Source organism: Glycine soja, chromosome 8 (genome assembly GCF_004193775.1).
Source record: "Glycine soja cultivar W05 chromosome 8, ASM419377v2, whole genome shotgun sequence".
NCBI classification, from domain to species: Eukaryota; Viridiplantae; Streptophyta; class Magnoliopsida; order Fabales; family Fabaceae; genus Glycine; species Glycine soja.
Genome location: NC_041009.1, coordinates 14,313,224 through 14,340,152, shown reverse-complemented (window position 1 = coordinate 14,340,152; position 26,929 = coordinate 14,313,224). Strand labels below are relative to the sequence as shown.

General features: G+C 32.5%; 2 protein-coding genes, 2 long non-coding RNA genes and 1 pseudogene across 5 annotated transcripts; all 5 read left to right on the top strand.

Annotated features, from left to right (window-relative positions):
• Nucleotides 1-589: 589 nt before the first annotated feature.
• On the top strand, nucleotides 590-3,041 carry LOC114424615 (tRNA (cytosine(38)-C(5))-methyltransferase 2-like). Its single transcript, XM_028391481.1, has 5 exons — nucleotides 590-1,002; nucleotides 1,101-1,172; nucleotides 1,279-1,401; nucleotides 2,341-2,677; nucleotides 2,775-3,041. Exons 1-5 carry the CDS (start codon nucleotides 949-951, stop codon nucleotides 2,915-2,917), a joined length of 729 nt encoding a protein of 242 aa, XP_028247282.1. The 5' UTR covers nucleotides 590-948; the 3' UTR covers nucleotides 2,918-3,041.
• Nucleotides 3,042-3,516: 475 nt separating this feature from the next.
• LOC114424617 lies at nucleotides 3,517-5,139 on the top strand. Its single transcript, XR_003669041.1, has 3 exons — nucleotides 3,517-3,687; nucleotides 4,451-4,515; nucleotides 4,701-5,139. It is a non-coding gene; the product is annotated as an uncharacterized LOC114424617 (long non-coding RNA).
• Nucleotides 5,140-10,043: 4,904 nt separating this feature from the next.
• Nucleotides 10,044-12,645, top strand: LOC114422175 (probable calcium-binding protein CML20). Its single transcript, XM_028388395.1, has 7 exons — nucleotides 10,044-10,216; nucleotides 10,416-10,539; nucleotides 10,636-10,672; nucleotides 10,757-10,784; nucleotides 11,143-11,295; nucleotides 11,361-11,463; nucleotides 12,364-12,645. The coding sequence occupies exons 1-7, from the start codon at nucleotides 10,214-10,216 to the stop codon at nucleotides 12,426-12,428; spliced, it is 513 nt and encodes a 170-aa protein (XP_028244196.1). The 5' UTR covers nucleotides 10,044-10,213; the 3' UTR covers nucleotides 12,429-12,645.
• Nucleotides 12,646-14,909: 2,264 nt separating this feature from the next.
• On the top strand, nucleotides 14,910-17,887 carry LOC114422173. Of its 2 annotated transcripts, none has more exons than XR_003668632.1 (2): nucleotides 14,910-15,166; nucleotides 17,547-17,887. It is a non-coding gene; the product is annotated as an uncharacterized LOC114422173 (long non-coding RNA). The 2 variants fall into 2 exon arrangements; XR_003668633.1 differs by having other exon boundaries at nucleotides 14,910-17,156.
• Nucleotides 17,888-20,004: 2,117 nt separating this feature from the next.
• LOC114422695 lies at nucleotides 20,005-25,127 on the top strand (annotated as a pseudogene).
• Nucleotides 25,128-26,929: the final 1,802 nt, after the last annotated feature.

Sequence of the window (26,929 nt, the reverse complement as noted above, 5' to 3'; positions counted from 1 at the left end):
ATGATTTTTTTTCTTAACAAGTCTAGTTTATCAAATAAAAGGACTTTGACTAATCTTGAGTTTGAGAGGGAAAGAAGTAAAATCACATACTTTCAAAAACTTCAAATCTAATTTCAACAACTTAAAAATATAGAGACTTAAATCAAATGAGTTTTTTAAGTGTGACTAAGTTTTACAAGGAGGATTAGTCTAATAGTGGTCTCAAAGGACCGAAGTCTAGGGGATACCTCGAGCTCTCGAATTGGAAGCTAAAGTACTAATTATGGGGCTAATGTTAGGTGCACCCAGCATTATTGTTGGTGCACCCAGCATTTTTAAAAAATGTTAAAACTGTCCCTATGCTTTCTTCGCATTTATGCTGGGTGTGCGTACGGGTGATACGTAAATCGTACGGATTACGGATCCGTATGTTGATATTAAGCTTATAGATCAAGTTGATCCATAAGACTTATACAGATCAAGTTGATATGTAAAAGACTTGCGAATCAACTTGATCCGTAAGTCTTCTATTGATCAACTTAAAAGGCTTGCGGATTAAGGGTATTTCATTCTTTTTTCTTTAGAACAAATGAGCTTTACTCATAAACTTGGAGCTGATCAGCTATGCTAAAACAAACCCTATTTTTCATTTTATCTTCTTGTGAGCCTAGGTTCTTTTTGAACCCGCTAGGGTTGGCCTAGTGGTGAGAGGTTTGAGTAGTTTGCAAAAGGTCTTTAGGATCAAGCCTTGTTTCAGCCATTGTTGTACACAAAAAGGAAGTCTAGGTTTTTTTTCGAGCTTGGCACTTTGGCTTTGCCATCACTGTCAAAATCAAACTAGATGAATCTGGGCTTTAGGTTACTGAGACATACAGATAAAGTATGAGATGATCAGGCTTAGCGTGATTTACATGTGTTGGTTGACTTAGGAAAATATTAAATGTCTGACTGCTGCTGATCTGGACAAGTATGGTGCGGATGCATGGCTTCTTTCTCCTCCTTGCCAACCTTACACGCGACAAGGTGAGTTTTTCTTTTTCTTCGGCAAAAAGTTACTCAATAATCTTGTGCTAGGTCTCCAGAAGGACACTGGTGATGCTCGAGCATTTTCTTTTCTTCAGATTCTTGAGCTCATGCCATTTTTATTGCGGCCTCCAAGTATGTTATTTGTGGAAAATGTTGTTGGATTTGAGGTTTGTCTTGTTTGATTCAACTCATTGGTTATGACTCCAAAGTAATTTCATTAATGATTTCTTCTATTCATTCCTTCTTTTTTCCTGATTACTTCCTTGGTTGCAGACATCTGATACACATGCAAAACTGATTGAAATATTGGAAAAAACAAATTTTATCACACAGGAGTTCATTCTGACCCCTTTACAGTTTGGAATCCCATATTCCAGGCCTCGTTATTTTTGCCTGGTAGGTTTTCTTTATCCTTGGTGTATTCTTTTCATCTGAAATGTAAATGGGTGTTTCAAAAGATTTTTGGATGCACTTTATATCATTGAGGAATCAACTGGCAATAGGCAAATATGCTTTGGGGTATGATCATCTGTAATCTTTTACAATTGTGCTTACTTTTTTAATGTTTTAGAAATTGAAATTGAAGTTTTATAGCCTCTGTTTATCCAAAAGGAAATGAAACATTGTTGTGGCCTTTAACACAACTATTGCGAGGGTTTCTAATGAAAGTCTTGTTGACTTAAATTAAGTTCACCTATGTATTTAAGTTTGTCATCCAAATATCTAATATAACTTTTTGAATTACTTGGGAGTTGGGAGTATGGACCTCTATGATTTAGTGATGTCTTCAATGTGTCATCAACCTACTGTAACTTTTTTTTTTTTCAAATGAAATATCATATTTAGAGTTGCAACTTGAAAAACAGAAAAAAGAAGACACTTGTTTATAAAGTAGTCTGATAGATTTTTTGGGCAGCATAGCCGTTGGTATTTGGGTGTTTATTCAGATCATATATTAATTTATAGCCATGTGAGAATATTAAATAAAGATAAATATTGGTTAAAAACATTTTTTCCATTCATTTTGAATTGGATTGAATACTTCCAAGAGATTATTGGAGTAAAATTTCTAGTAAAGGTAGTCATATTGAGTTTGTCAGTGCTGATAACGTTACTGCTGGTGTTTCTATTGCACTTCGACCTCACTGAAAATTCTTGTTAATAACTTGATTTGCAAATGTGTGGGCTATTTCACATTTCACAGATGGTGGGGGCAGAAATAAATTTAGTTATACTAATATCTTCAACTAGGATTCTTACTATTTGAAGTGTAAACTTCTAGCTTAAACATTTTTGCAATTGTTGACTTGACTGGCATGTGTTTAATTTTTTCAGGCTAAGAGAAAACCTTCATCTTTTGTTAATGAATGTCTGAACAACCTGCTGATTCAATCTTCACCGCCATTATTTGGGCATTTTGATACAGTGGCTGATGATGACAATTCATCAAAAGAGGACAGGCAAAACTTGTTGCAGTCATGTCAGCCTATTGAGAAATTTATTGAATTGAAGAACCTTAGCAATGATATAGCTGTTGAATCTGAAGCTTTAAGGACTGATTTATCTAATGATGCCCCTAGAACTTTGGGGGAAAATAATGGTCATGAATATGAATCTTTGGACCAGTATTACGTTCACCCAAGCTTGATAGAGCGGTGGGGAAGTGCAATGGGTATCCTTGCCTTAGTAATTGGTTACAGCATATTCAATTCACCATGTTCCAATGTGTCCACTATGTATTTCCCTTCCCATTCCTTAAAAGAGCTTAGATGTTGTCTATCCCATAGTTGTCAATAGCGACCGTAGTTGCTGCTATAGCGGCGGGGCGGAGCGGAGCGGCACCCATCCGCGACGGACACGTGTGGAGCGCGGTTGCGGAGCTGTTTTTCGCGCCGTTACTTCGAAGCACTAGAGGTTCTGTTCTGTGTTGCTTCGACTGCTTTGTTCTTCCATAGAGAAAGAGGAGGGAAGAGAGAGGGAGTGCGCAGTTTTAATTCAGGAAAAAAACATATATACCACTAGGGTTGGCTTACGTAGAGGCAAACAATATTAATATATAATAATAATGTTAATAATTAAATAATATAGAAATAATATTAAATAAATATAATAATATCATAATTTTATAATATTAAAAACTTATATATATATATATATATTTGTTTTAAAGTTTAACATATCTTATTAAATTGTAGCCAAACAATATTAATATATAATAATAATGTTAATAATTAAATAATATAGAAATAATATTAAATAAATATAATAATATCATAATTTTATAATATTAAAAACTTATGTATATATATATTTATATTTTTGTTTTAAAGTTTAACATATCTAGTTAAATGGTAGCCAAACAATATTAATATATAATAATAATGTTTATAATTAAATAATATAGAAATAATATTAAATAAATATAATAATATCATAATTTTATAATATTAAAAACATATATATATATATATTTATATTTTTATTTTCAAAAATACATACATTATTAATTATTTAACATATATAAAAAAAACATTAGAATAACGGGTCATCCCACCATCCGCTATCCCACTTTTGGGGTCTGACAGATATGGTCTATCGTGATTCAAAGCGCTGCTGCTGTTTTACAAAAAGTTATTACAGATATGTGAAGGGAACTGGTTCCCTTTTGGCAAAACTGTCCAGGTAGGAATTCTATTTAGTACAAGTCTTTCTTGGCCATATTGTTTAATGTATTTACGTAACACTAAAATATGTTTCTTCTTTCTGAAGCACTCTGATGCTACACTATACTTTATGATCACCCCTGCCATCTTATGTTTGGTGGTAGCTTTTTGTTGTTGTGACTTTGAAGGGCTAAATTAATGACAAACTTAGAATGGCCATCCTTGTGGGTGTGAATAGTTTCTTGCTGATTGACATAACATATCCTGTTAGTTTTGAATATTAATTGAGATAACAATATTATATTGTCTATGTTTCTTGACATTCATTTTTTTTTTCTTTTCAAGAAAACTATATCCAGATAAAGAGTATAAAGCTATTTTCTCAAAATTGATCTTGAAACAAATGAGAACATAAACTTAACAAACCCAGCACTTTTTTTTGGGGCGGGGGGGTGTTGTTGGGTAACTATATGGTAGCAATTCCCTTGTCCTTGAAACTGGTTTCGCTCTTTGCTTTCCTCCTGAACTCAACATTTGAATGTGCAGCCAGTGAAGAGGGACAAAACATCACTGAAGGAACAATGCCTTAGATATTTTACACCAAGAGAGTTTGGTGGATTTTCTTTATTCTCAAGAATGTCAAATTCTTTTGAGTCAATGTTATGTATGCAAGACTGCTTGCAAATGAATGTGTGTCTCTGTGTCTGTAAAATTCTCTTGTCTTGATTTCAGTGCATATTACTAATTACTAATCTATATGGTATTTGTCATCATGTACCTAGGTTGCAAACCTACATTCTTCTCCTGAAGAATTTGAATTTCCAGAGCACATTAGTCTCAAGCAACGGTATGGCATTTTATTGGTTTAAACAATATTTTTTGCATTCCTACATAGGAACACCTTATTTTAATTGTTAGTGGTGTTTAATTGTTGACTTCTTGTTAATTCTGAATATGAGATTTTTGAGTTATATGCTTTCGTGCATTTATTGCTTGTGTTTTATTATACTACTAATCTTCTTTCCTATACAGATATGCGTTACTAGGAAACAGTTTAAGCATAGCAGTTGTTGCTCCCTTACTTCTGTATCTTTTCACTGAACCTTGAATGATTTTTCAATCGCGACATCCATTCAACAGAAGCAGAAATTTCCTAGGTCTATCTCCTATAATTTTGCTGTCATAGTGAGATCATGTAACAGAATGTGATTTCTTGTTTCAATCATGATGATCCAACTCGTACATGAGTTTGACCATTTTTACTTCAGAACTAATATTTCTAATGTAGAGTTCTGTGACCATTCTTTCAAAAATTGTCTAATATGTTGGGGCGAAAAATGTAACTGAAATATGGAAGAGATTCAAAATGTACATGTCAGGCATCCTGTTGAAGAAATGATTGGATCTTGGATCAAATTTGAATGTAAACACATTTGAGAAAATATGCAGTCAAATTTAAGTGTGTGCTGAATTGCTGATAGTTGATAATGCGTAGTTTCTTTCTCACGACAATAGTATGCACTTGATATTGCTGCTTCATACTTTTTTAAGGTTGTTTCCGAATCATATAACAAACGATATTGGGTAATTCATGTACCGGTTGGCCTAATTCCCCCTTGCAATCAAACATTTTATTTTTCTCTCTAAATATTATAGTTTTTTCAAGTAATCTTTTAATTTTTAAATTTATAATTGAATCTTTGTATTCCTCGAAAAAGAAACAAGTATTTGTAATTGTATCCCATATAGTTTCTCATTTGTTTTGTTCATGAAGTGTTTATGTCTCAAAATAATGAAAAAGACTTAAAGGAGAAACTCGTATTCTTTGTTTTGTATAAGGGAAAGAAATACGATAAATAGAATTAGGGAGGAAAAATGTGAAGATATAAAATTAAAAATAAAAAAAATTATTGGAATTTTTCTTGACATTGTTTGATTTATTATGGGAAGAGATGACTAATGAGAGAAATGACATTAAAGATAAAGTTAAATAATTTATTTAATCTTTTATCTTATTTATTTTATTTAATTTAATCTTTTATTTATTAAAAAATTATTTTAATTTTTATCTTTTTTAATTGATTTAAAATGATCCTTTGGTTATTATAGTATTAATAATATTCAAATAGGAACGGTTAAAAGCTGACACAAAATCAAATATAGAAAAAAAAAAAAAAAACAGCAGTGCAATATCAATGTTGCTCCTGACACAATGTTTCATCCTTCGTGAACCCTAATCTCCTTTTTCCCAAATTGTAAATCACAACATCTAATTTCTTGTCGCAAAGCGAAATTATACCTACGATTCAATGATGCTGGATGGAGTTAAACCCTCTCACATAACCTACTTTGTTGGATGCGGACCGTGGCAGGAGAAATCATGGGGTTGTGGTGAAGGTTGGTCTTTTGTTCATGTATGCTAAGTGTGGGGACATTCCTGGGCCTGATGAGGTTACTTTTGCTATCACGATGGGTGGATTAGCATAGACAAATCAAGTCAAGTTAGCTACAGAATTGTTTAGACTCGTAGAGAAAAGGGATTCATGTTGATTTTGTGTCCTTGTCCAGCATATTGGGTGTCTGTGTTAAAGGGGAAAGGGATGGTTTTTTGTTTTTTTATCAACCAAAAGAATGTAACTCGTTGCTTGATATATGTATGCGAAAATTGGGGGCATGGATAGTGCTGAGAAGGTTTTTGTTAACTTGAATTAGCAAAGTGTGTTTTTTTCCCTTTTGTGACATTTCTTAGATGCTGGTACTTGAACATTAATAACATTGTTAACTTCAAACAAACGGAAATATTATTTTGAATTAATTTAAAAAGATAAGAAATTAAAATAAACTTTAAAAAAAAATGATTAAACTAAAAAAAATAAAATAAAAGATCAAATATGTCATTTTCACCTAAAGATAACAAGATTGTATTATTCCTATTACACACATAATCAATATTCCAACCTTAAAAATGGTTCTTACTTATGGAAAGAGATTTGATTAGTAGAGTAAAGAGTATTGATTATTAAATAAAAGATAACCATCACAACAAAGAGGATTGATTATTAGATAGGAGAAGGAAAACATGGATCGATCATGAGATAAAGGAAAAAAAAGGAAAAGGGGAAATAAAGAATGAAAGAACAAGGGGTCAAGGATGATTCTTGCAAACTTGGGTGTGGAGTCTTTTAATTGGCATGAATCAAACGACCATGGGAGCAAGTTAGAGGTTTTTCGGAGTAGAGAGAAGACTCAAAAGTATGTGATTGCGAGACACAATAAAAGGTTAATTTAAACACTTACATTATGACCTACCCTTTCTTGTCATAATGTAAGTTGTGTTCCCGCTTATGAACATGAATATTTTTTTGGGTTAGCCTTGGGTTGCCGCAACCTATGTGCCTCCAGGAGGTGAGCGTTCTCGCATCAAAGGGCAACGATTTTCTAAACATGATTTTTCTACATCTTGGAGACTTGAGCCTGTAGTCTCCTAACTACTAAAGACAGATCGGTTTGATCTTCTACATAAGTGTCTTTGTTATGGTGATTAGCTGGTTGCTCCATCGCTACTGTGCTTGTACCTGTTTTTGTTATTGCCATGAACTCTTGGGGTCGGGATATATCTTACACAGTCTTACGGAGGCCGTCAAAATGTTCCTATCACAAATGGACCGGTTACATGTCCTTCCGCCGAAAGGTCTTCTGCTTGTAGTTCCTTGTCGAAGTCTTGGGTGCGCAAGTGTTCGAAAGAGTGAGGGAGTACCTGCAAAAGACACTCCAATGCTCAAGTAAGAGTTCGGCTCAGAGCTGTTAATGATATATAGTGAATATTTGAGAATGAATCAGTTCTCTTACCTAGGGGTTCATCCCTTTTTATATTGATCTTATTGGACCTAGGGTCTATGGGTCTATACGTCATGATTATTAGATGTGTAATACACCTTCTAATCATGTTTAGACACTTCTAATCAAGTAATTACTCTTAAGTAGGTTTATTGGTGATAGTCACAATCGAGTGATTTCTGTTGTCAGTATATGTTGAGGGTCGAGACGTTTTATATGAAACATGTGAATACGTGACCGAAGAGGATACTCGGTTTGGATGTGTATGGTGTTCTCTCGGCCTAACCGAGTACTTTATCCAGTATCGGAATTGAGCTTTAACTTTTAACTGCACTAAGCCAAGTTTCTTCCATTTGTAACTTGGAAGACCTGGATTAGTTCTACATTTGATTGTTTATACTTTTGCAATACCTGACAGCTTGGATACCCTTAAGTTGGTTGTGGAAGTTTCACTAGATGCTTTCATGAAACTTGACAGTTCATATTTAGTGGAAATTCTGGCAGTACTTCATATTTTTATTTTGCATCCTGGCATTGAGTATATAACTAAACATTATTTTGGCAGCATGAGGAAACATGATAGAGCAACAATACATGAAGCCATGGGGAGCAGCAGAAAATAAGTGTTGCCAAGGTAGAATGTTTGAATACATTATGCAAAATTTGAATTTACTTCAGCTTTCTTTGGAACACAAGTAAAAACTGGTGCTGATAGGTTTGTGGCAAAAAAGTGTGGCTACTGATTTACTTTCTTGCTTTATTCAGGCTGGTCTTGTAACAACACTAAGCACTAGAACTGTATTTGGCGCCACAAATCCCAAAGGACAGTATGATCCTGATCAACGTATCACTTACGTCAATATGTATTAGTTTATACTATTTAAGATTGTTGTCGAACTACAGTTCCTGTTATTCTTGATGTTCAATTTCAAGGGCATTGAGCTCTTTCCTCTCGCTTCTAGATTATGTCTGAAGTAGTTTACTATGACTTCAGTTCAATTACTATTGCTTCAGTCCTATACTTGTCAGACTTAACCCAAGGTAGCACTGTCCGTCAATACAACAGTCTCTGGTCCTTTATTAAGCAGGTTTGATATTGTCCTTGTTCTCTTGGATACAAAAAATCCTGATTGGGATGCAGTAGTTTTATCTCATATTCTTTTTGGGGTAATCTTTATCCCTGTACAATGCATACAGCTTCCTGTGGTTAAGATTATAATATTTGTATAAAAACTAATATCCAGGAAGAACTGGATAGAACCACCAATGATGAAGATCTGTTAAACAGATGGCCACTTCCTACACTCAAGAGGTAAGGTATGAGGCTAATGGCCATGAATAACACTGTTTGCAGATCATAAAGTTTAGAAAAGGAAAGGATGTTTGAGTCTGTCTTGCTTCAGTGTTATACTCTTTTAGATGCCTTTCTCTTGATCATCTTAAGCTGACAGCAAATTAAGAATCTAGAATCTAAATTTACTTTATCTTCTCTAACTTGATTATGGACCCCATTGCTCCATGATTATGTTGGCATTTTGAAACTGCTCATAATTTTAGGCATAGTAGTTAATAGTGCACTATTGCGGTGAGCGGCCTTGGCCTGCAATGGGATGTCGTGACCTTAGTTCTGTGCAAAATTCAATCTCCATTGAGTTTCTTTTGGCCTGTAGGAATATGGTTCAAAATTAGATAGATCTGGTTTATTTCTGAACGTCTTTTAAGTTTAATATTGATGGCTTTGTAAGAAATTCTTGGATACTTACAATAGTGAAAAGAATCCTGCAGGAAAAGAAATTAAACATGGGCCTTTTGCCCAACCCAGAAAAGAAAAAAAAAACATTTAAACATAAATTACATCATTTTAAAATTAATTTTAATCAAATTAATTTTATTTAAAATTGATGCTAATGCTCACCTAAATACAAGTCCTTTTGAAGGAAAAAGATTCTCTCCATTTCTTTCATATCATGCTTTTGAAAAAATAAATGATACTTTCCATTATATGTGATACATTTTCATTTCATTTCATTTGTTTCATCAAAACTATAATAATGGAAGAAATGAAGAAAAAATACTGAAAAGGATCTTCTAGCTTTGATCACAACGCCTATGACATTCTTTAAGTTTGAAAAGAAAATCCACAGATGTAAAGAAAACAATACATTGAAAATAGTAATATAAAGTTATGTTACAAAGTTAAACAACAAACATATAATATTTAACATTTTACAAAACAACAATTTTAGTAAAGTCTTAACCTTCTTTTAATGATACAACTTAACTCGAGGGTGACCATTATGCCATTTACTTGAAAAAGACAAATAAATAATGATTTTTGAAAACTCATTGAGGAAGCATCTTTAAAGAAAATATTTGATAAAATTATTAGGTTGTGTGAGATTATTATGTGTTAATACTTCTGACCAATCAGTGACACATACTCATATTTTTCAATTTATAAAAAAAAAATTAATTGCATATTATATAAAAATTAATAGAAAATATAATAATATTGAATCACCGAATAATTTCTGAAAGATAAGCGAAGAACACCAAAACCCATTCCATTTCATTTTAAACGGAAAGAAATTTCGGACCCTAACCGCGTGTGTATTTAAAATCCTCAAAAGCGGGGAAAGGAAGATTGGATTCTGGGACTTTGACGTTGTTTCAATTGTGGTCGTGTCGGTGCCCGATCTCAAACGACGATGGTACGATCCCCCTCTTTACAGTCACTCAATGGAACCAACAGATCATTTTGTTTGCTATTATTTACTTCTTCTTTTCAGATGTATAATCATCATATGCCTAATCTAGTGGTTTGGTTTCCCTTTATTTTATGTATCAAATCAAATCTAGGGTTTAGAACAAAAAAAATAAAAGAATTAACTTGTGCTATTCCCATATCAGTCATCTTTATATAGAGGAGAATCCAGGAGGTACAACAATAAACCAAGAGGACGTCATAATTTGACAACGCAGAAGAAGCAGGAGATTAAGGAAGCCTTTGAGTTATTTGATACTGATGGCTCAGGTTTTGTATATACACTTTAGCATCAAACTAACACTACTCTGGTCGTATAGTTTTCTATTTTTATTTATTAATGTTATTGCCTTTGATGATTTCTAGGAACTATTGATGCCAAAGAGCTGAATGTTGCCATGAGGTATTGTTGTTCATAGTCTTAAAATGTTTGTCATATTGTTTGGCTGTGTTGTTTTTTTTTTTTACAGCCATCTTATCTTGACAGGGCCCTTGGATTTGAGATGACAGAAGAGGTATTATCCATATACCAGTACATGCATTCAGTTTTCTTCTGACTTAATTGAATTTTGCAACTTACAATTTCCGACGATGATTTCCGATCGTTGTTGTGAGGAAGGGAGCCATCCGTGTCTCTCCATGTCCATGATAGCTAAAGCTAACTTTCCCCTGGCCCTCCTCTTTTATTGTTTTATTTTACATTTACCTGTGGCGTGTGGTTATTCTTCTTCTTATTCAGCTTTAGGGAGTCAATTTCTTGTCATGAAATCCAAAATAAAATTTAGCGTTGCATTGGTGGCTTATGTTTGTTGTGCCTTTTGTTAGAGTTCTGTTGCATTTCTAATAGATAGATAACCTGCCGTGTCATTTCAGCAAATTAATAAAATGATAGAAGATGTGGACAAGGATGGAAGTGGAGCAATTGATTATGATGAATTTGAGTACATGATGACAGCCAAAATAGGAGAAAGGGACACTAAAGAGGAGCTCATGAAAGCTTTCAATATTATTGATCATGATAAAAATGTAAAGTTCTTCACTGCTATACATCATTTATACTTCTTGTTTCTCATTACTTGTGGCCTATTCAGGGAAAGATATCTGCATTAGACATCAAGCGCATTGCAAAAGAGCTAGGACAAAATTTCACCGACAGAGAGATTCAGGAGATGGTTGATGAAGCAGACCAAGATAGTAAGTTATTCCAACCATTTCCTTGTGAACTTTCTAATTACAAGAAAACTTTTACTTCTCATATTGTGGATTGTATTATATGGTTAACTGGGCATGAATACATGAGCTTTAGATTATGCTAACATAACATTATGTGTATATGAAAAAATATTATCATCACTTTGGAAATACAGAGGCATAACAAATTCCTGATGATAAGTGGTCTCTAACTCGTATACAAGATTTACTGAAAAAATGAGTAGTAGTTTGTCATTTACCTCATACACTAATCTCCTCAAGGTTTACCAAAAATGATACAAAGTGAGATATATATATATATATATATATATATATATATATATATATATATATATATATATATATATATATATCTTCGGAAAAGCTAATTGGGAATATCATGCAATGAAAATTTAATGTTTTCCAACATAGTTTCTGTAAGTAGGTGGGGTATTTGCATTGGATTCATAGATCCAGGGAGAGGAGGTTGTCGATTTATTTTACTCTCTTGTCCGTTGGATGAGAAATGTATTAAATAAATGGTAAAGGAACACGATATTTGCCATTATTTTTTAACTGTAGATCTAGTGATCGATCCTGACTTGTTTATTTGTTAGACATTTTATGTATCACCTGTTGGTTTAGGATTCATACCACCAAAGAAGGAAAGAATTGAAAATAACACAGCCTGAGGTATTGAATGCAAAAGGAATAAAACATTACACCTCTTGTGGAATGCAGTTTAATGCTTGCTAGAATAGATGTTTAATCATTAACAGTGGGATGATAGTTCAATTATAAAAGGCTTAAAAGTTCATTATCATTTGCTTTTCCATTTTTTACTGTAACTGCTTCCCATGATTGTGAGATGTTATTTCTGTTTTTTGGCCTTAAAATGTGCAGATGATCGAGAAGTTAGTGCAGAGGAGTTCATCACGATGATGAACAGAAATCGCTTCCATCACTAGTTATCTATATGGGGCAGTTGTTATCTTTGTTTGGCTGCACTACTAGTATAGGAAAATTAAAAATAAAATAAAAACAAACGAAGCTATATATACTCTTCCTATTGTTGTACAAGTTATATGAATGATTCCAATGCTATGTTTGTGTATTGCCTATGAATAACATTGATGTATGTCCATATTTTGGTTTAATTCGACTCATTTCATTTTTTGTACCAAATGGTAATAGTGGGCCGAGCGTTTTCCACCACCTTATATAATTTATTACATTTTTTTTATAATTTAATTAAAAGAAATAGTACCTACAATATCGTAATTCAAAATGCTGCTTTACTGTATTTAAAAAGTTTACAAATGAAATAAATTAAATCAAATTAATGGGTTTGCTAACGTATATTCACTTTCAAGAAGAATAATTTATTCAAAGCCTAGGTTCAATGCAACACCATGGTTCTTTCATGCATTCAATTTCAGAATCCATAGTTAAGTCCATCCTCCGTGCATCAGAGGCATGAATGAACCTGCAAGGTTGCTTCTCAGGGAGACACATCTTCAGGATAACTAAGATTCCAAAATTAGTCTTGGAATCTTTGAATATTTTACCCAACTGAAGACCATGTGGAATGAACTTGAGAATTTCAGGTCGATTCCAAGAAGAAAATGTTCCTTTCCATGTTCATGTGAAGAATATATAACGATACTTATTTATTTTTTATTAATTATTGTGTTTGTAATTAAAAATATAGCATTTAATGTTTTAAGAGATTAATTTTCATGCATTTTTGTACGTATATAGTTTTCCCGGTAGAACATTCTGACCTTTATTCATTTTTGTACAATCCAAAGCACATCCGTGACCTAGACATATAGAAGTCGTAGCTCCTTCTTTTCATTAATCATATGGGAATAATGTATTTTATATACTGCATAATTATAATTATTATAAGTGAACCTTTTGTCATTTGAGTAGATAAGGTACATATTTCAATTTTCAGAGCTGCATAACTTCACGAGAGAAGAATTTTACATTAAACTTCTTTTTCTTTCCCCGAATTTTAACTACTTATATTCTCAAATTAATTTTTTATATTTTTTTACATTAAAATTTACTTTCTCAAATCTAAGCTGCTCCACTCTTAAATTAAAAAGACACGATAAAACTATTCTTTTATCAAATTAATTATACATGTCTCATTATAAGTTTAATTTTTTTTATATTCTACCTAAATTAATTATGTATATGTAGAGACTATATTCAACAAGATATTTCAGTTAACTTCTAATTCTTTTTATTATTTCAAAAGTTTGTTTGATTGTTCGGTAAACAAATTTTTTTAAGTAATTTCTAGTATTTTTTTGAAATGTTACTTGAAGTATCATTTTTAAAAATACTAACTTCTAATTTTTTATATTTTCTTCTATTTTTATTCTCAATATATTTGTTCATTTTTCTTATTACCTTTTTAAAATAAATAATGATTTTATTATTTTTCTGTCATTTTACATTGTTCACCTACTTCAACAGTTAATTTTACAAAATACTTGTAATTTAATAAGTTATATTTTCAACTCTCAACCAGTTTTGTCAAGCATAGCCATTGTTTACAATTTTAAATATTTTTTTGGCTTATTAAATACAATTTTAATCTTCCTATTTTTAAATATATACAATTTTGGTTCCTTAATTTTAAAATAGAGACATTTAGTTCTTCTATTTTTAAATTCCATAATTTTAATTCCCTTATTTTAAAATAGAAACATTTAGTCATTCAATTTGTAAATCCGTAATTTTGATCCTTCCATCAAATTCAAAAAAGGTTAATAGGTAAGAAATTAACTTGATGCGCCTAAATTTAGTGTTGTGATATGAGATAGTTTGTTTAATCTATGTCATATAATACTTTCAATTTGGAAAAATTGCCAAAATTACATATTGTACAAAAGTAGGGGATTAAATATGAGACTAAATATCTCTATCATAATTAATGTTAACATCTTAACCCTGAATACTTTTAAGTTGGAAAAATGATCAATATTACAAATTATACAGAAATAAGAGACTAAAATCTCTATTAAAAAATAAAAGATTAAAATCATAGATTTTTTTAAAAAAATAGGGGATTAAATATTTATATTTTAAAATAATGGATCAAAATTATGAATTTTGAAAAATAAAGGCAACAAAATTATTATTTTTTCTTTTAAAGTTATACTTTTTATATATTGAATATTGACGAAGTCCAACAATGTTTGTAGTTTGCATTGACGTGCTGGCAACGGGAAGTTGTAGTACTAGTAGATAGCTTAGCGTCTTAGATTTGGGTTATCAGTAGTACAAAGTTGTACTCTTAACGGAACAAACAGACCCCATCATTTCTATGATGAGTACTGCGGTGTACTACATGTACATCTAAACCTAGCAAGTACCAAGTTCGCTTGAGGCTATATATTATGCACTGAATCAAGCTGGATAAAATCATTACATTGATGAAACACAATTCAAAGGTTCAATGTTCCACTTCAGGCAAAGACATGTGTAGGTAGAGGGATTCTACAGGGTCGTCCTGAGATCACATGAAGTAGAATATAAGCAGCCATATTTGCTTCTTGTCTCGTGTTCTCAGCTCATGTGTTCTCAGGTCGCCCCTGCTGGACTATTCTCTACCAACTGATTGGGGATGCACTCGCCACAAATGAAAATGGAGCAAGGAGTGTGATTCCAATTGCATGAATGTGATTCGGTAATTAAGCTACATTTTTTTTTAAAATTAACAAATATTAGTTTGTTAGTTTTATTAAAAATGTCCATAGAAAGATTTGAACTCCCTCTTCCTCCCTCCTTCTCCCTTCATCCTTTAGCCCCCATTCCCACCCACCAAGCTAACCTTATTCCCTGTGTTTGTTAATATTGAAATGGAGTGGAAATGAAGGGAAAGTTTCAAAATTTAGTGTGGGTTACACACCTTCACCACACTACTTTAATTTAGATATTTTTTCTGATTTCTATTTTATTCCATTTCCATTCACTCTATCAAACACACCCTGTATCTCCAGGTAATTAAGCTACATGATTGCCTTATGTTTATGGAATTGCATATTTTCAGGCCAGGCACCTGTATCTAATAGGTACCATACCTTAAAACAATTACAACAAAGTCCATGATTTTGCCAAAGTCCATCCATGTCTGTGATTTTTTTAGTGTCACAATCCATTGCCATTGGTTTTTTATTTTTCCTTATCTGTTGTATAACTAAACTCTAGCTTTTTAGCTGCTTCAAGTATGGATTCCTCAACTTGGAAAATGTTCTTTGAAGTCAATAAAGAACTTTTGAACTTTGTCCACCAAGTATCTTTCATCTATCAGTTCTGCAAGCTGAAGTGTTGAATCCACAAGCTGCTTGTTGCAGAGTTGTGATGTTAGAAGGCATCTACAAAGAAGTTCAAGCAAAACTCTTTTTGGCATATTTGCTGCCACAGAAGGAACTTTACTGAGAATTCCAACAAGCCATGCAGACAAAGAAGAAAGATAATGACTTTCTTGAAACTCTGACCTCCAGTGTGAAATCCTAATACTTGGGTTATTTACCATTTTTTTTTCAAAAATGGTATGAGAACAATAATGAAGAAACTAAGCATGCAAAACTGCAAAAGTCATGCTATAAAAAAAAAAATCTAAAAACAGAGAAGAGGGAAATTTGTGTTTGGGGAGAGCCACAACAAAAACAGAGGAAAATTGGGAGAGAGGAAAGTTTGGGAGAAATATTTTTTTTTAGAAAAAACAGATTATGGGACACAATATTTTTAAATAGTTTTACCATCTAACTCAATCACAAACCACAACCAATCAATTGAGAATCCAACACAAATCAATGTAACTTATGGGACACAATATTTTAAAATAAAAATAAAATAATAAACAACATCTTAAAAACATATCTTTTCTTAAGTAAATAAGTTAGAATAAATAGTAAACAGAACCTTGGTATATATGAACGTCCATTATGTAAAAAGCCAGAGAAAAATATTGGCATACTTAAAAGTGGCACATACCAGAAATTAGATTGGCAAGTTAGCTTTTTTGCATTTTATTTGTTGTGAACTTTTCTTTGGTGAAAAACTTAGTAAATATTTTTTTTTATCTGGCATAGAATAACCATCATATATTTCTCCTAAAATTAGACAATATCGTGTTTTAATTTTCACAAACTCGTAACAGAAGGAAAGAAGCAGGTGGACATCCATAATTTTGTGTCCTGCTTTTACTCTAATCACATAGACTCGGTGTCTACAAACACGTTAATTCCATTGATCCCCTCCTTGAAGCTAAGATATTCTGAATACTAAGCAAAACAGAATGTTTAATTTTATCCTTGTTCTCATAGTTAAAATATCCCATCATTACAACATCTAGACACCCTCTAATTATATCTTGAAAAAGTAGTAGTGTAAAAACCTTAATTTGTATCATAGTCGTAGCTCAATTCCCAAGGTCCTTCGCTTCTCCATTTTGCCATGGAACAAAAGCAGATAATTATAAGTTTGAAATCTTCATAAAAGATACAGTTAGGAAAGAAAAGATCTTCCTATCCTTAAGAGCTATAAAAACGATTTATTCTGCAATAATCTTCAACCATGGGAGGAACCAAGAACGAACGAAGCATATGGAATAAGAAGAGAAAAATCATGATGCTTGTCAATAAACAACATTTTTTCAAGTTGACAATTCAAAGGTTCCTCCAAATTGTTTAATGCCCATTTGGGCGTTTGTCAATTTAATGAAATCGTAATGATTATTTATAATTCATATTTTGAAATTGTTAATGTGCGTTAGTCATGGTGTATTAACCAATATATGTTCGGGATGGAAGTTCTAAATTCTCCCTTTAAACCAGCATTTTACAAGTCGAAGAATGAGCAAGCATGTTTGAAAATCAAGTAAAAAAATATTTTTGAGATAAAAATAATTTTATGAAAAAAACTAGATCCTTATTTTTGTTTTTATTTTATTTTTATCCGTTGAATTAACATTGAAATGTGCCTAACATTTTTAACTTCAATCCAAACATATATTAATATGAATGAAGATACTAAGTACTAACTAATTTGTTGTCCTTGTGCAGCAAAGACCTGCTATGATGTCTGTGCCTCAGTTTGGAGGGTGGGACCAAAAAGGCTTTTAGGCTCTGTTTATTAAAAAAGGAAGGAAGAAGGGAGAAGAGAGGAAAAGAAGAAGTCATCAAATTTTTTCATGGTAGGAGTTTCAAGTTCCCACAAAAGTTTACTTTTTTTTCCCTTTCAACCAACCACTTTCCCCCAGCTTTGGTCCATGCACCCCTGATCACTCACACATGGATCAATGACTAGGTAGAGTATTGTCAAATGCAACGTGCAACCTAGAGAATGATTAGAAGGGGAGAGATGTACAAACTATTAATACAAGTTTATTTCGACTTTTATATCATTCTGTTTTTAAATGTGCATTTTCCAATTTATGCTTGGCATACATAGGCTACACTCCCTATAGTGTTTCTATTATATAACTCGCATTTCGCACAGAGAGGGACAAGAAAAATTACACGAGCGTGTTATTAGGGAATACAATTTCTATTTCATTTATTGGTTATCATCATGCAGGGGAAAAAGAATATCCTAACCTACGTAAATTGTTGTATTAGGCCGTGATGTGTTAATAAACATTGATACTACCACAGTCACTCATTGATTTTCAAATCAATGGCATGCTGTTAAAGCTCGGGGGATTTATGACTTGTAAAATATGTATGCAGACGAGACAAGTTCAATAGCTACCTGACCAACAACTTCTGTAATCTAAGTGTGCTACATATTGTACAGTATCTTATTATTGTCTCTTTTTCGCTAAGAGCTTTAGACAATAAGCAATGTGCATTACATGAGTGGAAAAAGTTAACATGAAGCATATCTATTGTCTATTGTAATGTACATATGATATAATATGATGTTTATATACATGTCACTTTATTTGATAAAAAAAAAAAAAAAAACTAGATTAACATGCTCTGTATTCCTCTCCCTAGTAAAACTTTGAAATTTGATTAAAAGGGTATCAGAAAACTTTCAAATGCTGGATTTGACTCTCTCCAATGTGGATTGAAGGGAATTTAGATTAAAAAAAAATCCTTTTTGTCCATTCCATCAAACAGATAACTAAAGGGTGACATTTTTATAACTCTATAGTATCAACAGCAACCTTCAGTTCATTAATTTCCCAAACAACTTTTCCTCTTGCGACATTCACTTGAACTTTCTCCCAGAAAAAATACTGAGTATTGATATTACATGACAATTGATCTAGATACAAACAAGAATATGTTGAATGGACCCGTAGGACACTAACAAGGCAAAAAGAACACATGAACAAATCAAGTAATGAGTTCTATCTGCCTAATGTCACCCATTAACTGAATGGTTGTACCACATGCAAAATCAAAGTGCCTTACCTAATTAAAACTCAACATAACAAAATAAAGAGGTACCTTTAATTGAATAGAGTTATATCTCCCAAATCTTACTTTATAATATTCGAGCTTGATACTAAGACCAAAAAAATAAAACACTTGAAGTGAAAAACACTTATAACGTGTCAAAAGTCCAAAGAGAACTTACGAGATATGGGTGAAAAATACATACTAAACCAAAACAAGGAGATTTGTGTTGTACATGTCAGTAAGCAATTAAATGAATTAATCAACTTCAATCCTTAGATGGTCCAATCAGATCCAGATCCTAGAAGAATAGCTTCTTTCCTTGATTATATATTGAATATTCTAACACTAATTAGACTGTAGAAATTTCTTACAGAAATATCGGTAATAGTTCTGACATTTTTACCAAACATCATCATCAAATCAAATTAAAATTAGTTAAATAGTACTCTGCCATTTTACAAGCTTGTGCTCTCCTTTCTGTAAAAAATAAATAAATAAATAAAATAAAAAATATTCTGTCCTTTATTTCATTTCATCCTTTTGGCCCTGGCTCACGTGACACATGAGACGGGTGGAACCATTTTGACGGTTCTACGAGTACGAGGTTATCGAATTCAATTTTAACCACGCGGCAGTTAAGCAGTAACCCACGTTGCGGTTTGCTGGCTGACACAGGCAAAGCCGCAGTTGAGTTGTCGAATGAAGAAGAGCATGGGCTATAAATAACCAAATTCCTTCTTGACAATATAATGTAATGAAAAATCCGTCCCTAATTATAATATTTTTTTTTAAATTTGGTTATGGTTTTTTATGAGATTTTTTTAATTTATAGATATATTAATTATATATATATTATTTAATTATTTTTTCTCTAAACATTAATAAAAAATAAATAAATAAACATAAAAAAATAAGAATAATTTTAGAATAATAATATTAATAATTAATAAATTTAATATAATAACTAATTTAGAAACCAAATTAGTGAAAAATAAATAAATTATAAAATTTAAAAATTAATTTTTAGTTAAATTATCAAAACTAATTTATTTGTATTACACACTAAAAAAATTAAATTTCATAACCGATTTATCCGTTTATTACAGTCATGAGGGACCCAAAAGCATTTCATTTCAGCGCTGAATTGAATATTGAGCTGAGCTATGGCCATGGGATTGATGTCACAACTCCTTCTTCTTGCCTCTTCACTTTCACGATCTAACCAGGTCTCTCTCTCAGTTGACTTTCATTCACTCTTCTCCTTCTCCTTTTTCCAACATATACAAACTCAATTACTTACGCAATCGTCATTATTAGTACTATAGTACTTAACCGATCAAGATTTTCATTGGATTCAGTTTTGTGACGCTGGAACTTCATCCAAGCTGTTGATCAAGGGAGGCACCGTTGTCAATGCTCACCACCAACAGGTTGCCGATGTTTATGTCGAAGATGGTATCATTGTTTCCATCAAATCCACTATTATGGTATGTTTTCTCCTCTGCTACCACCTTCTCTTTCTGTTACTTTCTGCTTTCTAATTTGTAATTCATTTTCATCGCATTTGGCAGGTTGGAGATGAGGTGACTGTCATAGATGCCACTGGCAAGTTTGTCATGCCAGGTTACCCCTTAATCTTTTCAATCTAACATTCACCACAAGTTAATGTCTACACTAAATTAAAGAAGATGAATCAGGTCCTGCTAGAATGAATGTCGTAGATGACGGATCTGTGCACATCTTTCTTCTTGCATCTTCTCATGGAAAATTATAAAATCAAGCATATAGGTACAAATTATAGTATGTTAGTATAGCGATAAAACTTAAAAAGTTATAAAACACTAGCCTCAATTTTCATTCATCTCCATGAGCGTGACTTGACGATATGACCGATAGAAAACCTTAATTACTCATGAGAGGATTTCTGCCCATTTTCTAGGGGACTGTTTAAGAGAACCTGAGTGTCAAAGAGACTGTCCTAGAGTGAAAATTTGCTTAATGGAATAACAAATTTATAATCCCCTAGCAGCAGGTAGGAACCTCTCAAATGGGTTATATACTAATGATTGATCCAACCCATCACAGGGTCAATCTTTTCTTAATTCCATCCAAAATATCCATAATATACATATGATAATTATACTATCTCATATTGTCGATTGATGATACTAAAAGATAATATAATAATTATTGATTAATACTAGTCCACAACAAATATTTTAACATCTTCAAAGTCTTGTATAAAACCACAAAAAATCGTCCTTAGTTAGGCACCTGATGCACCATTGGATGGTTCTGATACACCCCTACACAATAGGAAGTGGGAATTGAGTGCATGCTAGTGACCTCTATTACCCCCCAAACAAATAACCTTCTATAATGTATTCCAAACTGGTGGAATTCCTACTCATGTCATTCACTATTGTTGTGGTTGTTATTATTATTATCTTTTACCTGACAGATTCCTGGAATGCATCTTTTTGTTAACTGACAGGGGGCACCGATCCTCACACCCACCTAGAGTTTGAATTTATGGGTACAGAAACTGTAGATGGCTTCTTCGGTGGTCAGGCTGCAGCATTAGCTGGTGGGACAACAATGCACATTGACTTTGTTATACCACGTAAAGGAAGTTTAACGGCTGGTATTGAAGCCTATGAAAAGAAGGCAAGGAAGTCTTGCATGGATTATGGTTTCCATATTGCTATTACCAAATGGGATGAAACCATGTCGAGAGAAATGGAGCTCATGGTCAAGGAGAAAGGTCATAATTTATTTCCTTGATAATTTAGCTAATTATGTGGAAATAACCCTTTGGTTGAGTTTATGGGGAATTTATTTCATCTAGTGCATCTATGTTTTTGTAATTGCAGGTACCAACTCTTTTAAGTTTTTCATGGCATATAAAGGAGCTCTTATGATCAATGATGAGTTTCTTCTGGAAGGATTTAAAAAGTGCAAGTCTCTTGGTGCCTTAGCTATGGTCCATGCAGAAAATGGAGATGCTGTGGACGAAGGTCAGAAAAAAAATTATAGAACTTGGAATAACTGGTCCTGAGGGGCAAGCTCTTTCATGGCCTGCAGTGGTAAATTCTCATATTTGTTCTTTCATAAAGAATTTACAGAATAATGGAATGAAAATATTGGACACTTCCAGTTTTGTTTCATCTTCTTAACAAGTATTCAATATGTAAACGTGATTTTCACTCATACTTAAAATTTCCCTTTTCATCTTAGTAGGCTTCCTGCATAGCACGTGTTCTTGAGCCAAATTAACTGTTTTTATCTGCTATTGTCAAAATTTGCTTACTTGTGACCACCCTAGTTTGAAATTTGTTGTGTTCAGTTTCATCTGTTTTTATGAACCACACCAAGTAGGTATGTTATCATATTAAACACTTGTTATGATTTCTTATGTTGTGTGATTCTTGTAAAGTCTAAATATGAAAAATCTGTCTCTGATTTATAGAAGATTTCCCTATTTGACTTTGGTTATGTATACCTATGTAGTTGGAAGGAGAGGCAACTGCTCGTGCTATTCATTTAGCTGATTTTGTGAACACTCCTTTATATGTGGTTCATGTAATGAGCATTGATGCAATGGAAGAAATTGCAAAGGCCAGGAAATCAGGTTCTCAATTTTAATCCTTTTAGAGTTTTTATTGATTTTCATTAATGTGTTCCACAGTAACAGTGCATGCATTCATTCAAGAGAGAGTAGACAGTTACAACACAAAATTAAAAGATTCTTCTGCAGAAAAACCAAAAATTTTGCACAAATATATCAAATGTTCCACTAATAACTAATTGCTTTCATGCTGCAGGACAAAGGGTAATTGGAGAGCCAGTTGCCTCTGGGTTAGCCCTTGATGAATCTTGGCTTTGGCATCCTGACTTTGAGACTGCTGCAAAGTTAGTGCCCTCACTTGTGTCATTGTTTTTTGTTGTTATTCTTTTATTTTCTTCAGTTTTAAGAATATAAGCCATGTTCATTCTCATGTTTCAGGCAAGTCATGAGTCCCCCTATTAGGAAACGAGGACATGATAAGGCCCTTCAAGCTTCCCTTTCAACAGGAGTTTTGTAGGTTTCACTATGATTTAGGCTTAGGTTCAATAATCATTAAGGGTTCGAGTTTGAGGAAGTAATTAGGATAGTCTCAGGCATGAAATGCATCCTATTCCTAGCACTCTTCATTATTTCTGAACTATGTATTATCTAATGAGTAATGACTAATGCCCTGTGCTCAATTAATTCTTTTTACTAAGACTGATTATTTGACCAAGGGTACCTTTTACAACTTTGCAGCTGGTAGGAACTGATCGGTGTGCCTTTAATTCCACCCAGAAAGCTCTTGGAATTGATGACTTCCAGAAAATTCCTAATGGTGTCAATGGTAATCACATGATGGATGGTCCTAGATATTTCCAGCCTAAATGCATTCTAGTTGATTTTGAAATATTTCCTTACTAATGTGCTTTGCGACCTGATATCTATAGGTATTGAAGAAAGGATGCATTTGGTATGGGATATCATGGTGGTAAGATAATCAATTATCAGCTTAGCTTTTCATTTCTTTTAAGATTGGGATGAACTCGAGGTTGCACTTCAGGGAACCCCCAAAGAGGCCGCAACTAAGGTGGGCAAGGGGTGTCCGCAATTAAAGCGGCTTTTCCAACATTTTAACTAGAATCTATTTCTATATATCTCACAGGAATCTGTCCAAATATCTGTCACTGATTATGTCCGGTTGACAAGCACTAATGGTATATTTTCTGTTAATCAAAGTAAAAATTAGCATCCAGTTCTTATGCCAATAAAGAGAATTCAGAGTATTTAATTATTTTTATTTGATGAAGCTCTTCGGTAAGGATGCCAAAAGTATTACTGATTTTTTTATTTTTATTTCTACAATCATTTTAGTGCTAGAATCTTCAATATATGTCCAAGGAAAGGAGCTATTCTTCCAGGATCTGATGCAGATATTATCATCCTCAACCCAAATTCAAGCTTTGAGATAACTGCAAAGTCCCACCACTCCAAACTGGACACAAATGTCTAGGAGGGAAGGAGAGGAAAGGTACTGATTTAACTATAATCTGGTCCATCTAAGGATTTAAATTGATTAACTGCTTAGTTACAGCATGAGTACTGCACGTTTTGGTTTAATATGGATTTTTCACCCATATCTCTTAATTTCTCTAGACTTTTGACACAATCTTTTGCTTAAGGTGTTTGTTTATTATTTTTTTGGAATTAATTTTTCCCCAGTATCAAGACTGAATGTTTATATAGATAGTTAGTTACAAGTAGTGTATAAAAAAAGTAAGATTTGGGAGGTATAGTTTTATTCAATTAAAGGCACTTTATTTATGTTGCTCTATTGAGTTTGAGTTTGAGTTTGAATTAGGCAAGGCACTTTGGTTTTGCATGTGGTACAACAGTTCAGTTAATGGATAGCATTAGACCATGCTGTGTTATTTTTGCCTTGTTAATGCCTTAAGAGTCCATTCAACATGTTCATGTTTGTATATAATTCAATTATTGAGGGAAAGGTCATGGGTTTGATCCCACTTGCTAACAGAAACTAACAATTAACATTTTGCTGATAAAAAAAGAAAAAATCAATAATTGAAGCCTTGTCGTGTAATATCAATATTCAAATTTTTTTTCAGGGGAAAGTCGAAGTGACTATTGCAGGAGGAAGAGTTGTTTGGGAAAATAATGAACTGAAGGTTGCTCATGGTACTGGGAGATATATTAAAATGCCACCCTTTAGTTACCTGTCTGACGGAATTGACAAAAAAGGATGTCTTTTATCTAAATTACCTCCAAGCCCCAGTGGAGAGAGCCAAATCCAACACTTAAAAAGTTTCTGATATCCTTTGGTCAAAGTTCAACATTTTAAGGAGCTAGCGGGGTGACAAAGACGTGTGCTAATCCAGTTTTTTGTTTAAATAAAGTGATATATGTACATCATATCATATGTATATTACAATAGATAATAGGTATGATTCGTGTTACCTTTTCCACTCATGTAATGTACATTCGTTACTGTCTAAATCTGTTAGAGAAAAAGACATAGTAGCTTTAATAAGATACTGTACACTACAGTATGTAGCACATTCAGATTATGGGAGCTGCTGTTCAGGTTTCAATTGAACTTGTCATCTACATACATATTTTATAAGCCATAGATCCATGCTTTAATAGCATGCCATTGGTTTGAAAATCAAGGAGTGCCTATCGTAAAAGTTAAAAGTTATAACCATATATAGCATCATAAATTTTCTTTTTCTTATTTCTTGGTTCCTGTCATGGTTGAAGACTATTGCAGAATAAATCATTTTGATAACTCTAAAGGTCAGGAAGTTCTTTTCTTCCAAGCTATATCTTTTTGTACATCTTAAGCGTAGAATTACCTCCTTTCGTTTCATGGACAAATGCAGAGGCTAGGAGTATGAAGTTGTGACTGTGTACAAATTAAGGTGTTTATTACCTATACTTTTTCAACATATAATTAGAGGGTGGTTGGATGTTTAATTAGAGCAACTCAAATAGAAGAAGTTCTCTTTCTGACGGGTAAAGTAATAGAATTGGTGAAGTTTCTCTTTCCATTGGAGAGTAACTTGATAAGTTTTATTTCAAAAGAGAGTTTTTGTATTATATTTTATTAAATAAATGAAGAGACATGGCTTTAAAAAAAAAAAAAAATCAGTGCAGTATATTTTTCACTCAATATTTGTGGTCCATTTGAAAAATTCTAGTGAGTTTTTTGGTTGGAGTAAAAATTTGATTGGATTGTTTAAAGTAAGAAATGTGATGTAATATTATAGAGAAATCTGAAATATTATTTAAAAAATAGAAGAAATTTTTTTAGGAGTTTGTTGGTTGGAGATAGTCTTATACTTTGGTACCCAAAATATCTCAGGATCATGGAGGGGATCGACATAATTAACTTGTTTGCGGATATTATGTCTTGTGACTAGAGTAAAAGTAGGACAAAAAAATGCGGTTGTTCACTTACTGTTTTCCTTCTTTTATAAGTTTGTGCAAATTAGAATATGATATTGTCTAAGTTTAGGGGAAATATTCTGTCAAAATTTTTTTTTAGGGGAAATATGATGGCTATTCTATGCAAAATAATTAACTTGTCAAGCTAATGTATGGTATGTGTCACTTTTATATTAATTTTTTTCTTTTTTTTAACAATTTTTTTTCTCTTCTGCTTTCTGCATAACGGACATTCATATATACCAAGGTTTTATTTGCTATTCATTATTATTTACTTACTTTAGGAAAAATACTTATTTTAAAAAAATTCTTCAATTTTTTATTTTATTTTAAAATAGTGTCTTATAAATTAAGATGATGTGTTGGATACTAAAATTTATACCCACGTTAATTTTTTCTTCCCACCATTAATATTACTTTTTCAAGTATCCATTAAATATGAATCAAATTTTCATCCTATGATCTGCTTGTGAGAAGAATAATATTACAATACTCATTAATTACCGATACAATTAAATTAGATATTAACTGTAAGTGCCCATTATTAAAATAGCCTAATAATTAATATGCATATTAAAATATTTTATTTTAATAATTCAACAATATACAACAAAAATGGATTAAAATTAAAACTTAAATTTAACCTTTTCAATTTTTATTTTAAAATTCTATGCATAAATTAGTCTTCATTTATTTATTGTGAAGTTGCGTAACGAGTGGGTCTCTCATCAACACTGACATTATGCAGAACCCAACTCAAGCCAAAAGTAGTTGTTACTTATTCTCTCTTTCATATACTAATATTAACATGTACCACACATTTGGAAAGTACATTGTGATTTTTCTGATCAGATCCGCATCAGCAAGAGCAAGGACATGCGCAACACGACGTTTGTGGTTAGGGGTGGGTAAATCGACCTAAGTTGATGGACTAACCCGTGGTATAATGAATCAATTTTTTTAAACAGTTCATGATTATGATATATTTTTTAGTCCGTTTCGCTTAATCCGCAGACTATGGGTG